This window comes from Durotheca rogersii (assembly GCF_024521655.1).
Source record: "Durotheca rogersii strain YMJ 92031201 chromosome Unknown GGS23scaffold_6, whole genome shotgun sequence".
In the NCBI taxonomy this organism is placed as follows: domain Eukaryota; kingdom Fungi; phylum Ascomycota; class Sordariomycetes; order Xylariales; family Xylariaceae; genus Durotheca; species Durotheca rogersii.
The window spans coordinates 1,663,997-1,679,333 of NW_026251237.1; the positions used below are offsets into that span (position 1 = coordinate 1,663,997).

General features: G+C 58.7%; 5 protein-coding genes across 5 annotated transcripts; 3 read left to right on the forward strand and 2 right to left on the reverse strand.

Annotated features, from left to right (window-relative positions):
- The first annotated feature begins 587 nt into the window (after positions 1–587).
- Positions 588–2,632, forward strand: GGS23DRAFT_467346 (uncharacterized protein). Its single transcript, XM_051514185.1, has one exon. The coding sequence runs from the start codon at positions 802–804 to the stop codon at positions 2,455–2,457; it is 1,656 nt and encodes a 551-aa protein (XP_051373585.1). The 5' UTR covers positions 588–801; the 3' UTR covers positions 2,458–2,632.
- GGS23DRAFT_619583 (FAD dependent oxidoreductase) lies at positions 2,632–4,874 on the reverse strand. Its single transcript, XM_051521020.1, has 3 exons — positions 4,607–4,874; positions 3,829–4,496; positions 2,632–3,721 (listed from the first exon to the last, which is right to left on the reverse strand). Exons 1-3 carry the CDS (start codon positions 4,627–4,629, stop codon positions 3,261–3,263), a joined length of 1,152 nt encoding a protein of 383 aa, XP_051373586.1. The 5' UTR covers positions 4,630–4,874; the 3' UTR covers positions 2,632–3,260.
- A 1,330-nt stretch (positions 4,875–6,204) lies between these two features.
- On the forward strand, positions 6,205–8,124 carry GGS23DRAFT_562234 (uncharacterized protein). Its single transcript, XM_051515999.1, has 4 exons — positions 6,205–6,624; positions 6,685–7,012; positions 7,066–7,819; positions 7,887–8,124. Exons 1-3 carry the CDS (start codon positions 6,519–6,521, stop codon positions 7,424–7,426), a joined length of 795 nt encoding a protein of 264 aa, XP_051373587.1. The 5' UTR covers positions 6,205–6,518; the 3' UTR covers positions 7,427–7,819; positions 7,887–8,124.
- Positions 8,125–9,729: 1,605 nt separating this feature from the next.
- GGS23DRAFT_467536 (uncharacterized protein) lies at positions 9,730–11,976 on the forward strand. Its single transcript, XM_051514186.1, has 2 exons — positions 9,730–9,838; positions 9,948–11,976. The coding sequence occupies exon 2, from the start codon at positions 9,962–9,964 to the stop codon at positions 11,735–11,737; it is 1,776 nt and encodes a 591-aa protein (XP_051373588.1). The 5' UTR covers positions 9,730–9,838; positions 9,948–9,961; the 3' UTR covers positions 11,738–11,976.
- A 411-nt stretch (positions 11,977–12,387) lies between these two features.
- On the reverse strand, positions 12,388–13,333 carry GGS23DRAFT_595571 (U3 small nucleolar RNA-associated protein 11; the record flags this gene model as incomplete). The annotated part of the gene is made up of 2 exons (XM_051518336.1): positions 12,388–13,167; positions 13,238–13,333. The coding sequence occupies 2 exons, from the start codon at positions 13,331–13,333 to the stop codon at positions 12,388–12,390; spliced, it is 876 nt and encodes a 291-aa protein (XP_051373589.1).
- Between the last annotated feature and the right edge of the window lie 2,004 nt (positions 13,334–15,337).

The window sequence follows — 15,337 nt, forward strand, 5'->3', positions numbered from 1 at the left end:
GAAGCATATACATGAAGGGAACTACGAGTGCGATGCGGATCCAGGGGAAATGGCCAGGGATAGGCAAGGCGGCGTCAGCGATTTGCGGTGCTTGAGATACCCCCCGTCGACGGCAACGATGGATAATACAGAATTGTTGAACGTAGCAGCAGCGGTGTCGCATATAGGCATACCCGTATATCCCCCCGTATTCCTGGCGAGCGTGGATAATACATCTAAAGGGGCGGTCTTGGGGCAGGAATATGCTAAAATCGGGGTGTTTTGGCATGAGTTCCCTATGCATAGGTATGTATGTACATGGATGCCCTGTTGCGCCGTTAGATAGGTTCGGTGCATCACCTTGCTAATTATATGCATGTAAGCCCAGTACATATACTAGGAGGGATATTATGCATGTAATGAGAGCGACGTATGCCATAGCTTACATTACTAAGGCAGGCCTGTGGAGGCGTTCATAAGTCCACGGTACCTGAGGCACGTAAGTGACATAACTGTGTACAAAACGCGACCTACGAGATGTGGCCAAGTCAGGTAACAAACTCACCAACTACAACAACAACAACGGCAGCACCAGCACCAGCACCGCAACTTGCGCAATCCCGGGGACAGGAACAAGCCGAGTAGCGACGACAGGACGGACGGTGGCAAGCATTACCCAACCGTCGACCTCCATCCCCATTCTCGTATCTGGACGGCGGTTAGTGCCGCCATGAATATCCCCGAGTGAGAGAATACCTGCCCAACAATGTCCGACGTCTCGACCCCGGGCACGATATTTAATGAGACATCGACCCTGTCGCCATGTCCATAGACCTGAACTGGGAGACGCTGACCGGGGGCGCTGACGGGGCAGCCCTTGCCGAGCGCATCCGCGACTTCATCCACGTCAAGTTCCAGTCCGTACCGCTGCCACGCTTCATCAAGTCCGTCACCGTCCACGACTTCGCCTTCGGCAACATCCCGCCGAGCATCGTACTCAAGGACATATGCGACCCGCTGCCGGACTTTTACGAGGAGAACCCAGACATTTCCGATGAGGAGGAGGAGGAGGAGGAGGAGGAGGATGACAACGGTAGTGGTGGCGGTAGCCATGAGCATGGTGTAGCTGGTGACCAGTATTATTTCGCTGGGGGCAGGGACCGTGAGGGGAGAGCGCACCCGCCCGCGCGTAGTAACGGGTCTTTCGGAAAGGAGGAGGACGTGTCCGACGCTATCAGGGCTGCGGAGCGTAGGAGGAAGGCGGACCAGGCCCGGAGGTTGGAGCGCGGAGGCGGTGCGATGGGCGGCAGGGGTAGGCCGGGTATGTACAGGCCCGAGGGCCTCTACCCGCCACACACTCACGCCGCCGGTCTGCGCAGCGCGCCGGGGCACCCTGTAGACATGAACCCGCCGTTCCTCGGGCTGGCACCGGGAGTCCCTGGCGGCACCGCCAACATGCACTATTTCCAGCCAAAGCTCGCAGCCGACTGGCCCGGCACACAGACGCCACTTGCCGCCGTCGCCGGCGCCCAGCACCTTAACGACTGGCTCGACCTGGGCAGCCCACAGCCGTCGCCCGTAGAGCGGTACCCCTCTCCTGGCCTCAGCCAGAGTCGCAGTCTCCAGGGTCACAGTCGCCAGCCCTCGCAGGGTTCTGCCTCCATCGCCGATTTCCCGCCCCTGGCCCCGCCGCCGCCGCTGCTGCAGCCGCTCAGCCACCCGACTTCCTCCCCATCCTCGCTCGCGCCCGCCCACCCGCTGAGGGAGAAACACAGTGTGTCAACCCTGGCGCCAACGTCGGCCGGACCCTCACGCCCCCCCACGAGAGACAAGTCAGGGGTACCGTACCTCGTGGGTTCGGCGGCCGCGGCGGCTTTCAGCAAGGACCAGGAGCAGCAACGCGACACCAACGGCCAAGATGGTGAAGGAAATGGCGACGAGGGATCAGGGCCTCGGAGGTTCCGAGAGCCACGGATCGACGACCTACAGGCGGTGTTTCGGATCAAGTATGCGGGCGACGTGAAGCTGATGCTGACGGCAGAAATCCTGCTGGATTACCCGATGCCGAGTTTCGTCGGGATTCCCGTCAAGCTCAACATCACGGGGCTGACGTTTGACGGCGTCGGCGTCGTCGCGTACATCCGGAAGCGTGTTCACTTCTGCTTCCTGAGCCCGGAAGACGCCGTCGCAGCCGTCGGGTACGACGACTCCGAGTCCGACTCCGGCGACGGCGACAGTGATTCCGACGAAGGAAGACCTCGGCTGCAACAGAAGCAGCAGCAGCAGCAGCAGCGCAAGGCTAGCCGGGTGGGGAGCTTGCTGCAGGAGGTGAGGGTTGAGAGCGAGATCGGCCACAGAGAGGGTAGCAAGCAGAGCCTTAAGAACGTGGGCAAGGTGGAGAAGTTCGTGCTAGAGCAGGTCCGGAGGATCTTTGAGGAGGAGTTTGTGTACCCGAGCTTCTGGACGTTCTTAGTCTGAGAACGAAAAGTGCGGAAGAAGTTGGGCGAAGGGTCGGGCACAGATGCATGAGGATGATCTCGTGGGAACGAGCGAAAACCTGGCCCCAAAAATAGATTAAATAGATTTTCAGGGCTCGATACGCGGATTCTGGCCCGGAAAGGGAGACACCAGCTGTCAGCCTCACTAATATGTAAATATCAAAAGCTACTAACATCGGACCGGCCGGCATCATCAGGCTATTATAGACTATCGGTTGTGGAGGGAAGCATGTTCGCCGCGGGCGGAGGGGACGTAATACAATCAATGGCGGGAGAACGAATGCCGCAATCCCGTTACGAGAACTGTCTTTCCTGTGAAAAAGGCAAGAATGATTCTCTGGATAGGCAGCATATTTGACGATATCCTTGCCAACCGCCGGCATCCGCCATTCCTTGACGAGTTTTCTTCTACCCGGATCGTCTCATTATCGCACAGTCTCTACGGAAAGACAAGGGGCGAAGACGTATCTAGTGCTGCCGACTGTATCTACGTCGGCAGACGGGACACGTCCTCGACGTTGGCCGGTATCCCGACAGCTTCGCAGGTCGCCTGTGCCGCAGTCCACCGAGCTCGTACGCGCGCACTGCTCCCGATGACCCCTATGAGCCGGCTGGCAAGACTACGAAGGCTCCACCCGTGTCTCGCGCAGGAGTCTGCTACGAAGCACTTCAAGGCTGCATGCAACACGACGCGTGAATATTTCCTATCTAGCTACGCTATCAGTTTCCGCACCAGCATAGCCCCCCTCCCCCCGATCCTCCCTCCTCCGGGCCCATCCGCGCTCAGAGCCTCGCCCCCGGCGTCTTCGCCTCCAAATACGGCTGGAGCAGGGCGGCGACCTCGTCGGCGACGCCCCAGCTGAGCTCGTAGCCGCGGCCGCCGAGGCCGTAGGCGTGGACGACGGGGCGGGGGGCGCCGTCGTCGTCGCCGTCGCCGTCGGCGTCGAGGACCTCGGCCTCGAGGCGCATGCCGCCGCGGCGCGTCGGCCGCCTGCCGACGACGTCCCTGATGACGGCGAAGCGGCCCTCGGGGCCGAGGATCGCCGGGTACGTGTCGGCGAAGCGGCGCAGCAGGGCCTCGCGCACCGCCGGCGACGGGTGCGGGTCCCAGTTGTCGGGCTCCTTGGTGCCGCCGATGACGGTGCCGCCGTCGAAGGCCCGCGGCACGCAGAACGTCCACGACCCGTCGCTGTTCTGCCGCGTGATCGTCACCGGGCACGGGTTCGCGACGAGGCAGGTCTGGCCTGCGCGGAGGAGAAGCGGGGGGTCTCGTTAGCCGTGGAACGGTGCGAGCTGGGCTGGCTCTTCGAGGGGAGGGAGGAAGGGGGGGGGGGGGGGGGGGCAGGCTTACCTCTCGTCACAAACACGCGCTCATCCCCGAACCCTTGGCCAGACGCGTTGACCACGGCGTCGACGGGCCCGCCCTCGAGCCTCCAGGCGAGGACCTCGCGCGGGTCGCGCACGGCGCGGCGGACGGCGCGGCCGCCGCGCAGCGCGAAGCGGCGCAGCATCCAGGCGCAGTAGACCATGGGGTTGACGCACCAGGTGTCGTACTCGCAGCCCCAGGCGACGCCGGGGGGCAGCTCGGCGGGGGGGAGCAGGCGGAAGCCGCGCATGCCGAGGCCGTCGGGGCCGGCCTCGTCGCGCGCGCGCGCCTCGGTCAGGTCGCGGTACGCGGGCGCCAGCGCGCCGGCCTCGAGGTACTCGACGCCGCGCAGCAGCGTGACGCCGGCCTCGGGGTGGCGCGCGCGCACCCCGCGCACGCGCGCGAACGTGCGCCGCGCGAACCCGTGCTCCCGCCGCGTCGCCGCGTCCGTCGGCGGCACCAGCCGGTTGTGCGCGCCCCCCCACGCCGACGTGAAGTCGATCTGCGACGCCCCGTCCACCGTCTCGGCGCCCTCCGGGTAGTCCCGCGCCACGATCGTCACCGTGTTCTGCGTCTCCTGCTGCTGCGGCGGCGACGGCGGCTCCTCCTCGCCCAGGATTCGCAGGGCGGCGCTGAGGCCGATGACGCCGGCGCTGTGGGAGGAGGAGGGGGGGAGTACGGGTTAGTTCTTCTCTTTTCGTTTCCACCGGTGGTCTGAAAGGGGAAGAGGGATATGGGGGAGAAAGATAGGGGTTATATCTACCCTATTACGACTATGTGAGGCATGGTAGGGGGCGGCAATGCGTAGTTGGATTCCAGCCTGTTCCCTGTGTAAAGCTCGCCTCGGCGTCAACAACCAATATGAGATGAGGGGGAAAAATACGGGTTCTGTCAACGGTGTCACGCACTGTCTACAGACCCGCGATGTTGTCAAGAGACACCTGATAGTACTAAATACGCTCAAAGCCACCCACTGGAATACTAGTACACGTGGACGAGACTTCAAGTTGCTCGCGATAACCTCGGCTATTAATAGAATTGAAATTTCCTTTTAAAGGGTACCAACATCGGACAATTATCGATTTCTAAGACGCGACAAAAATCCCATGTTGGCAAATCGTATTCAATTCCGAATCACGATAGGGAATCAACAGCCTGTAGAACGCCATGTTCGGACCATCGTACAACGATGCTTAGGTATCGAGAATCCTGCCCTCGCTACGGCTATCCGAAGATCGGAGGCACGGTAGGGCTAGATCGGGCCGGGAACGAGGCGTGCGCCACGCCGATCCTCTATTGCACCAGGCGGTCCGAAAACGGATGCACTGGGCGCTGCGAGGAACGGGTATGTCATGTCCTCCAGCGTGGCGGCGACACCACCTTGGGACGCTCTGCATGATCGTCTTCGCCGGCATCGAGCAGACCAATACAGCCGATGAATCGAGTCAAGGGTTGCCTAGCTTGCCAACCGGTAATGCGAGGAAGAGGACGCGTAATGAGGGAGGTTTGATATCCTTAATTTATACCGAGACGTCCTAGGCAGAGGAGGCCGTGCCCACCCACGAAAGGATAGGTACGCGGCGAACCTGGTGCAAGGAAGCCTTAGCCCGACCTCACTGGTCCTCGCGGCGCGAACCGTCAACTAAGCACAGCTAAGCATCATCACTAAGCACTGCGCTATTCCGACGTGTTAAGTAGGCAAAGGCGAGAAGGACCGACGAACGTTCGAACGGGAAACCCAATGTGGGATGGATGCTTCAGATGGTGGCATACGAAGGTGGTCTGAAACGAGACGCATCGCCAGCCAAGGCCCGCCAAGCCGCCAAGCCGCCAACTGGAACCGACCTACACCGCGAAGAGTGGACATTCTCGTGGCCTTCGCTCTCCTTCTGAGATCTAGTTTGTTTAGAGATTGTGACAGTTTGTGGGCCCTTTTAGCGGGCCGTCGAGGGTCATCTTATGATGTGTCGCTGGGTAATGGCTGATCCACCGGGATTCTCGCCATGGGCCACCCCGGTCCGCCGGGGAGGTTGACACATGGATGGTAGGCATCGTGGGTTCGCCGCCTGGATCTCTAGGAGCCTCGCGGTGCGAAAGGGGGAAGCGCTTGTCGAGCTACGCCTCTGCCCTCCCAGCGCCTCTCTTCCTTCGCCATCCTTTCGCGCTGCGACTTATAATGATGACATCCACCTCAACTGCCGAGCCCATAGTGCGGCATATCTAACCTATTCCCGTTTTGGTTGGGGATGGCAGGGGTCCCTTTTTCCTCCCATATTGGGATAGTCAGAAGCATTTGTTAAACGCTAGACTGCCATGGCCATTGCGACATTCCTTCGTGTGAGTGGCCACGACCATTGCCACGCTCCTCCGTGTGAGTGGGTGCTTGGTTGAGAGTTTCGTTAGTGGGTTATGTTATATATATGATTAGGCTGAGCCTACCTATTGTCGTAGAAACCCGGCTCTCGTTGCTCTTGAAGTTCTTTTTCGCTATCCTTCGTTATATTCGTGCCTCCCAGTGAGCGGACAGCCGTTGAGCGGTATAATTAATCCACGTTCCTTTTTAATCCAATAGGCAGGCCCGAAAAGCTTGTCCTAGAGCTTTCGCTACACAATCTGACTGTCTTATCTGTCTGTCGCTATCTTGTTAATACCTCTCTGTTCTTTCGATAATAGTCATGATGCGGTTCCTCATCAGCTCTATTCTCCTCGCCGCTTCAGTCGAGGCGAGGCCATTCGGCCCAACTGTTAGACGAAATGAGGTTGATTTAGGGGGATTAACGAGTAAGTGCCACGATGAGAAAGTAGCTGTAGCATTGTCAGTACCAACTAACACACCGATAGTCAAGGCAGCCAACAGGCTCATCCCCGTCGTCGTGGGAGGACAGCAAGATGTCTTCGTGCCCAATGTAGTAACGGCAGCCGTCGGCGACATCATACAATTCCAGTTTAGCAACGGAAACCATACCGTCACCGAGAGTACCCTGGAGGCCCCGTGCCGACCGCTCCAAGCCACTGATCCGACGGCAATCCATAGCGGGCATATTCCATTCCAAGACGGGCAGACAACAGTCGGCACGTTCAATATGCCCATAACCAGCACAAAAACTTTGTTCCTATACTGTGCGACGGGACCTCACTGCCAACTGGGCCAGGTCCTAGTCGTCAACCCGTAAGTCCTACGCAATTTAACGCCCGGGAGCATCGGCTAACGATTCCTTTCAGCACCAATGATCAGCAGATCGTCGACTACGCCAAGGGGTCGGCAGCAGCGGCCGAGAATATCGATGGTACTACGGTGTCGGGCGGAACGGTGGCTTCGATTCCCCTCGAGGCTGCCGCGTTTATTCCTGCGCCGGTGCAGGATGGACCCCCGGGCGGCGCTGCTCCCCCCGCAGCCGAGGCCCCCGCCGCGGCGCCGGACAACGCGGGGGTGCCCATCCAGACCATCACCGCCATAATCCCCCCCGAGGGAACGACAATCACCATCCCACTTGCTGGCGTTGCCGACGCGGCCACTTTGCCCGGCACGACTACGGTCATTGTGACGGTACCGGCGCCGACCTCGACGCCTCCCGCTGCTTAGGTGGTCGAGGCCGGGCTGAGCCGGGTCGAGCAGCAACGCGGTATTTTGGGTGGAGATAGAAGTGTATCAATTGACGTTTTCGTTCCTGTATGTATTAAAACCAACGTTAGGCGGGCGTCGGATGCCGTATCTTGGCTGGCCGGGAGGGGGCAGGCTTCATGATGATTATTAGACAATGCGATATCCTTGGAGGTACGCCGGGCCCATTGGGTCAATTTCGAAAGTGAACTAGGTTTATTATGAGATTAGTAGTAACTTGTGATGCGAGTCGCTCTTCGTGAGCTCTTCACGAAACCTAGAGAGATACCGTGTCGTGGCCGGGTGTGTAAACCGGCGAATCGGTTGGTATTGTGTATTATTAGCCATGAGAGCCGTGTTGTTACGCGCGGGGCGCCTGATGGAAGTTGGCATCGTATCCAGATACGAGGTAGGGAAGAGCCCTGTTCTACTGCGTGATATACCTCTATGTGTATCAACCGGAGATTGGGGGTGAATGTGTCTGTGCCCATGGAGAAAAGGCATTATGGAAAGCATCGTGATGTGATGCCGAGCAGGCAGGCTATGCAGGCACCTGAAATGAATATCATCCGACGGCCTCGGGGGTTGACTGGGTGTTGTCGAGGCTGACCTGTGGTGGCGTTGAAGATATTGGATTGTTTATTGGGTTGGGCTCCGAGAGATCAACCTCGACGTCTATCTGGTACCTGCGTCTTATGTAATTCTCAAGTAACCTCGGGTGTCTAACGGGCGGGCAGGTAAGAGGTACCTCTAGGAGATAAGTACCGCAGGTAGGCGCCTGATGTACCCGCCCACTCTCCTCACAGAGCAGAGTTATGGTTCAACTCGACTACTACAACTCTGTCGGTATGCACATCTTTATGAGGAGGTACCTAAGCGATGCCATGTGTATCACGTGATGTATGTAGGTAATTTTAGGTCCTTACCCGTATAGCTTCACAGGACGGACTTCGCGAACCCTTCCTCACCTCCTCGTCCTCGCCTCGCATTCTCGTCTCCACCGTTCATATCCCGTCATCCCCCATTGTATGAACCGGATATCGCATTCACACACACACACACACACACACACTCTCTCTCTCTCTCTCAACGGCACGTCCGTCCTCCCTACCATCCCCTCTCTCCCATTGGGCCATCTCTGTTGTTCCTGCAGCCCCCGTGCTCGTGACGAGTGTCGGATCGCCTAGATCGACATACGCTATCTCATTTCCTAACTTCAACATGCCCAATCTCTCTGTTCGTCTATGTTGCATCCCCCGTACGCTGCCTCCTCCTCGCAATCTGCAAATTTCCTAGACGTCGCTCGATCATCTCGTTTACCGTAGCCTCGCACATGTTGACAGAGCACCGGATTGGACTCTCGCTCGCGATCTGCGGCCTCGAACCTGTCCGTCCCTTCGATCATCACGTGAAGAAGAGATGAAGAAACGCTGGGCGGGTCTCGGAATGATGAAGCACCTCGCGTTCATTCTGCCAGTTAACCTTATATCCGCTCCACGATAATCTCCCCCCCGATCCTCCCCGGACTATCGTCGCATTTTGCCGCCTCGAGCATCCCAACGGCTCCGTACTACGTATGCCTGCACAGTCTACGAGGTCATGAGTGTGTGCCGCGCCAACCACCCACCACTCGCACACTTGCATCCGCTCTCCTCGGAGGCCCCCCTGTCGTAGCCGGGTTCGCATGTCGAAAGTCCGTCCACTGAGGCCTAGCCCCGCGCGCGCTTCATTTTTTCTTGGCTCACTTTCGATTGCCGTTTTCGTCTGTCAGCTCCCTCTCGGCGGCTACGAGTCCTACGATGCGGTGTGATCCCTGCATTGATTGGGTCGTCTGCCAGCGAGAGCCTGCAAGCAATGGTTCTATTTTTGGGCGCGCAAATCAGGTTTAGCCTTCACCCTCCCTCTCGCTCCTCGCTTTCACATCTCAGAGAGTGCGGGATAGAATGGGTGTAAGTCGAAGTTGGGTCGAGTTGCCCTTTCGTGCCGACTCCCCTGCCAATGGCAGATTGAGATGCTTCACCCCACCTCCGCCAGCGTGCACAGCGCTTAGGAAAACAACCTGGGCGTGTTACTGCGTAGTAGCCCCGAGATACATACACTCGCACCATGATAGCCGGTAGAACCAGGTCTAGCAAGCGCTTGCCGCATGTTAAGGTGGTATGTATATACATCGGATCGCATCTCTCTCCCTTGCCTAATGAAGAACGGGAGAGGAGCGTCTGTTCTTTCTATCCTTTCAGACGACCTGAAGTTCGAGTGTCGGTCACGGCGGAAATCGAACTTCTGCATCCCAATCCGGATCCTGAGTGTGTGCACATGCGCGCGAGATTGTCGGTATCCGTCGCCGATTTCTCTTGTCTTCTGTTTTAATATGGATCGGGAGACTGCGCTTCGGTAAATAGCCTACTCTACCCTTTAGGACTCTCTCGGCGCCCACTGCCCATTCGCAAACGGGGTATCGATACACAGGAGCACTTACTCGTGACAGAGGAGCGGAATATAGCTTAGAAGTTCACGATGATATCTCCAAATGGACAATCTGGGGGGCTTTCCCTCTTCCCCAACACGTCGAGGTCGCCGTCCCGAATGCCAGCACCCCGACCGCGAGCAAACACACCACAATCTCCGTATCGAGGACAAGCCATACCTCTAGAGACGACTCCGCCGCAGAATGGCCGGCGCACACCAGATAACCTCTCTGAATTCGTCATCGACGGGACGCCACCTCGGGCCCACGATTTGCAATGGTCTTCCAATAATCCGTACTACCAAACCCAAGCAGGGCCGTCGGTGTCGAGACCAGTCCCGGTAGCAGAGCTTCCACCCCGCGCGGAAACGGCCTTCTCGGGGACGAGCACTCTGGTGAGAAGCGATAGTGGTCGATCACGAAATTCGATCGCCAAGAGACCCATTGAAGAGCCTGGGCCATCTACAGAGGCGCCGGAACCAGCTATCCGTTCGATATTCCCCCAGTACGACCACAGTTTACCGTTTGACCGCCAGGAGTACTATCCAACACAGGCCAGCCCGACTCACATCCCGAGGACCGTCATCAGCAGACAGTCTCATGTCCCTGAATGTCGGAGTCCGCCTATTCGAAGCCCCCTAAGGAGCCCGCTTAGTGCAGGTTCTGCACAACAGTGGCCGCGACGACCTCAAGACCCTCCCACTATCCCTCATATCAGCACAACAGAAGATCTGCGAGACTACTGGAAAGTCGCAAATGGGTGGAAGGCCTCCGCGGTAGAAGGCCGGACTTTCTGCATGAAATTGCTACCGGAGAGAGACACCCCGATCTATACTCTGACGTCCTCCACAGCGCAACCGCTTTATCACATGCGGATAGACCCCACGTCGGCGTCAGCATATGTAACGCTGAGTCGACATGATCCAAGCAAGCCTTGTAAGGAAAGGGACCCAGCTGCAAACGCGAGGGCTTCGACTGGGTTCCTGGGGGCCCTCCGGGAAGCAGAAGCTAAGCCGTGGCAAGAAGCCTTAACTACCACTCTAGAAGAGCCATCACGTCGTCTCCCCCCGAACGACGGCTTAGTCGCGCTATTATATCCCAGTGCAGCCGCTAAGGTCGCGTTGGAAAGGTCAGACGATATGCAAGCGGTGATGGCGGCCGAACGCGAGTGTGCGCGGCTGGTCTGGGATGAGGATAGCAAGAACTACTTTCTCGTGCACCCGGCCCTAGCGTCGCCTTTTTGCGTAACGATAGAGCGCAATTCGGCGTGGAGCCGCACTGAATACGCCGTGGAGCACATCGAATCACCCCACCACATCGCCAAACTCACGCGAGACGGCACGGGCGAAGGCTGGATCGAGATCGATACCCTCGTGGCAGGACGCGTCGATAGCTATTACATCCTCGACGCCGCCGTGTGCGCACTACTGCTCGTTGCCAACATCGACGAGAAGAACGTGCTCGTCGAGCACTTCGAGCCGCCGCCTGTGGCGCATCTACGTAGCTCGGGCTCTCATAGTGACTTCCGGCGGAGCACAAGCCGGCTCAGCAGCTTGATCCTGAACAAGAAGAACAGTGGCAGCGGCAAGAAGCGGGGCCGCCTAGAGGAGCTCGAGCTCGACCTCGAGAGCCAGGCCAGCAGCCTCGGCGGCAAGTTTGGCCTCAAAGACAAGGACAAGCAGCGGTTACCGGGGCCAACCCGCGCAGCCGTCAGCCTGTTGAGCTTCGGGTTCAAGTGCGTCATATGGGTGCTGACGCTCACATTCAAAGCCGTCAAGGCTATCATAGTCGGCTTGAGCAAGTGTCTGACTAGCGACAAGCTCTGACAGAAAGGTGCGAGGCCAAAGGATGGACGTCAGAAAGAGGGAGAGGACGTGGGAGCTTTTAAGGATCTCGGGAAATATCGAGCGGGAGTTATGGAATAGATACCCCCATTATCTATCATATTGGCCCAGTGTCGGCGTTATATCTATGTATTAACGGGACGGGCGAATATTTTCCTCTTCTACCTAGGGCGTAATCGAGGTCGCGCGGGGCGGCGGACCTAGCGAAGCGCGCAAGCGGACTTTTTAACTGGCGGGTAGGAAATCCATTGTACATACATACACATGGGGTGACGGATATTAGACCTGGGTTATTTCTTCCTTGTTTTAGGGGGGGGGTATCGCATCGCTAGCTATGTAACTCTAGCCAGTCTCGGAACCCTGGCCGGTCCTATCCCTATCACACATAAGCTTGCCTACCTAGACGCCGCCCACGCCACCAATAGGAGAGAGAAAAGAAAGAAGAACAAAGTCGAGAAAATGCCCGCCCGTGATCGTCCGTTTGTGTCTGGTATACCGTTTCAAATTGCACATACAACCTCATGCCTCCTCCCTCTTACTTGCGAGGCCCCCCCTCCCCCTCCTTCCTCTCTAGCCCGCGACATAACCCTGTCCACCAAGCCTCGCCCACGCCCTTACTTGCTAAGCCCGCCTCACCTCTTGCGCTCGCGCACCTTGAACTTGTTGCCGGCCTTGGTGACGCCGGTCATGGCGGTCGGGGTCTTGGCCATCTTGGCGCGCTGGACCTCGAGGGCCTGCTCGGCGCGGGCGAGCGTGCGCAGCTTGCGGCGCGCCGCCTGCAGCTGCCGCCGCAGCCGCGCGAGGTGCTTCTTCTGCTGCAGCAGCGGGGCGCGGCGGGCCGGGCCGCTCTCCTTCTCCGCCGCCGCTGGGGCGTCCGCGGGGCTAGCGGCGCCGGCGCCGTCCTCGCCGTCTGCGTCGGGCTCGCGGCGCGCGCGGAGCATCGCGTCGCGCTCGGCGGGAGCGTCGGCGAAGACGATCTTGCGGGGGGCGCGGGCGCTCTCGCGCGGGGGGCGCGTGGGCCCCTCGTCCTCTTCGTCGTCGTCGTCGTCGTCGTCGTCGTCGTCTAGGTCGCCGCCGAGCGCGGCGACGCGCTCCTCGAGGCCGCGGACGCGCTTGGCGGCGGCGTTGCGGGCGGTGCGGACGTAGGCGAGGTCCTGGGTCTTGAGGAGGCGGACGGCGTCGACGTCGAGGGCGCGGGCGCCGCGGTCGCCGGCGACGGTGCCGGACCACTTCTTCGAGGGCCGCGCGCCGTCGCCGCCCGGCCGCACCAGCGCCGACGCCGCGCCCGCCGGCCCCCGCCGCGACAGCATCCCGAAGTAGAACTCGTCCTCGTTCCGGTCCGCCGCCTTGCGCCGCAGCGCCCGCAGCTGCGCCTTCTTCCGGCTGTAGTCCTTCGCGCGCAGCGAGTAGTCCTGGTGCGGCGTGGGGTTAGCGGGGGGGTAAGGGAGAGGGAGAGGGAGAGAGGGAACAGGGCTGACGGACCTTGTGCTTCTCAAGCAGCCCCAGGCGCTCCCGCTCGTGCGGCTGCGCGCGCTCGCGGTGCACGCGCCGCTGCACGGCGTTCCTCATCGACGACATCGTTGGTTTTCGGACGGTGTGTAGAGTAGTCTTGGGACTGGCGCCGTCGAGGACGGAATCGGGTGGCTCTTGTCTCGGGGGCGGCGGTGGTTAGTTAGTGTTAGTTAACGAGGACAAGAGGATGGATAGGTAGAGAACAAATGCAGCTTGGATGGCAAAGGACCGGAGAGAAATTTTAGTGGAGCTCTGTAGATATGTAAGCTGGTTGTGATAAGATACCTAAGATAAGATAAACGTGACGTCATCATCGAGTCCCCAAGTACCCCTCTTCGGTCATTCTTAGGTGAGTATCTCCTACCATGCCAGAGACCTCTGAGAGACCTCGTTATATCGCGAAAAGCTCGAGAATCAGTCTACGAGCATTCACTCGTATCCATCGCTGTGTTGCAATGGAGAGATTCTGTTCGGCTTGACTTGAACTTGTGTCTTAGCCCCGTAGCGGATCCCTGACTCGATTACAACAACTTCAACGATGCCAAGACTTATCGTCTTCCACTAAGTCACCTGTTCACGTCTTCCTATGAATACTACGTCCTCTGCTAAGGCATCGGAACTAGAGCGCAGAGCGATAGATTCGCCGTTTACCAATTCCACCGCGCAACTTCAATTCGTTCTTCCTGTTGGTTGCAGAGAATCACCCTGGTTAACGATGGGTCCCATTTTTTGGAAAGCAGCGACCTACCCTAGCGAGAGAGAATCTACAATATCCAAGTTCCACCTACCTGTGTGCTCTACACCACGCCAGCAGCGACGGATACGACCCCCATGATCTCTATCGAACCTCACCATAACGAAGCTCCTAATGTGTCCCTTCTAGCGGCAGATATTGGCTAAGTTATCGTGCCTCGAAGTTCAAAGGTGTCCCCATTAGGAGAAGCAGTACCGCTTACAAAAGCCTGAACCTGATCAACGCATTTCTTCCGTTGCCAGTAACATGTGTCATTAGGAAGCAGGGTTCGTCAGTTGGAGACGTTGGGCCTTGGCGAACACTGCGCCGGTCCGCACCCGGAAATCCCCTGTGTACGGTGTTCCTACACCTAGGTACCGCTTTCACGTCTATATGCTCTGATACCCTTCCTGTTTCCGTGCCGCAGGATTCGGAAGGCGTTGGCTACGGGGATTGGGACCTCTCTAAAAGGGCCAGAGGAAGAAAACGATGACCTTCAAGGCTGAAATCGGATCGTGATAAAAGCCTGTGTTGTAAGTAGATGGTCTGGGAATGCTACGTAAGGATTATCGACATGTCTTGGCTGCCCTTCTTGGGCCCTTTTACACCCGACCAAACGCCACTCCGCCCCTGGCAACTTGATAGGGTCACAGTATCTATTCATTATATCGAGGTTTGGTATTTAGGTTGTCATTTATATGTAGAATCCACGGTTAATCAGCGTGATTCTCGTCACAGGAGGCTATAACGGAGCGTGTTTTATTGTAGGATTATGTGTGTCGAGGCATAGTTATCTGAGTTTACTTGTAGTCTATGTTGGTGCCCACTTCCTCCTCCTATCGTGCCCCGAACCTCTCGTATCCGGCGGTTGGTGGTAGCGATGCAACCCTGCTCCCAGGTATCATTACCCAGGGGCCTTGGCCTGATCTCGGGCGATTGAGATCTGACTGCAGGGCGACACGTCGCACGGGTCAGCCACGAGGGCATCTCGCCGGCAGCGACGGGGATCGGGATCTCTTCCACGCCCGCACCCTGATTTCGCGGAGCGCAGATTAGCAAAGGTTGGTGTGGTCGAAGACGTCGACGATGGGGCTCACGAAGCGGGCGAGGGTCTCGACCTCCTCGCGGTCGCCGTCGGTCCAGACGCCCTCGATGGTGAGGTCGATGCGGTAGCGGCCGGACTTGTTGATGGCGAGCTCGTCGAGCTCGAGGGCGAGGAAGTCGGCGACGGCGTCGCGGGTGCCGGCGTGGAGCCCGTTGAGGTAGCCCGGCCCGCACGTCATCAGCGGCACGCCGTCGACCTCGCTGCCCTGGCTGTCCAAGATCTCCATCTTGGA

Bases quoted from the DNA above. Each gene is read 5' to 3' on its own strand.
- GGS23DRAFT_467346 (XM_051514185.1), top strand. From the start codon at position 802: ATGTCCATAGACCTGAACTGGGAGACGCTGACCGGGGGCGCTGACGGG.
- GGS23DRAFT_562234 (XM_051515999.1), top strand. From the start codon at position 6,519: ATGATGCGGTTCCTCATCAGCTCTATTCTCCTCGCCGCTTCAGTCGAG. The intron at 6,625-6,684 runs GTAAGTGCCACG...ACACACCGATAG, and splicing joins TGATTTAGGGGGATTAACGA to TCAAGGCAGCCAACAGGCTC. The intron at 7,013-7,065 runs GTAAGTCCTACG...GATTCCTTTCAG, and splicing joins CAGGTCCTAGTCGTCAACCC to CACCAATGATCAGCAGATCG.
- GGS23DRAFT_467536 (XM_051514186.1), top strand. From the start codon at position 9,962: ATGATATCTCCAAATGGACAATCTGGGGGGCTTTCCCTCTTCCCCAAC.
- GGS23DRAFT_619583 (XM_051521020.1), bottom strand. From the start codon at position 4,629: ATGCCTCACATAGTCGTAATAGG. The intron at 4,497-4,606 runs GTAGATATAACC...CTCCTCCCACAG, and splicing joins CCTCACATAGTCGTAATAGG to CGCCGGCGTCATCGGCCTCA. The intron at 3,722-3,828 runs GTAAGCCTGCCC...TCCTCCGCGCAG, and splicing joins GCGCGTGTTTGTGACGAGAG to GCCAGACCTGCCTCGTCGCG.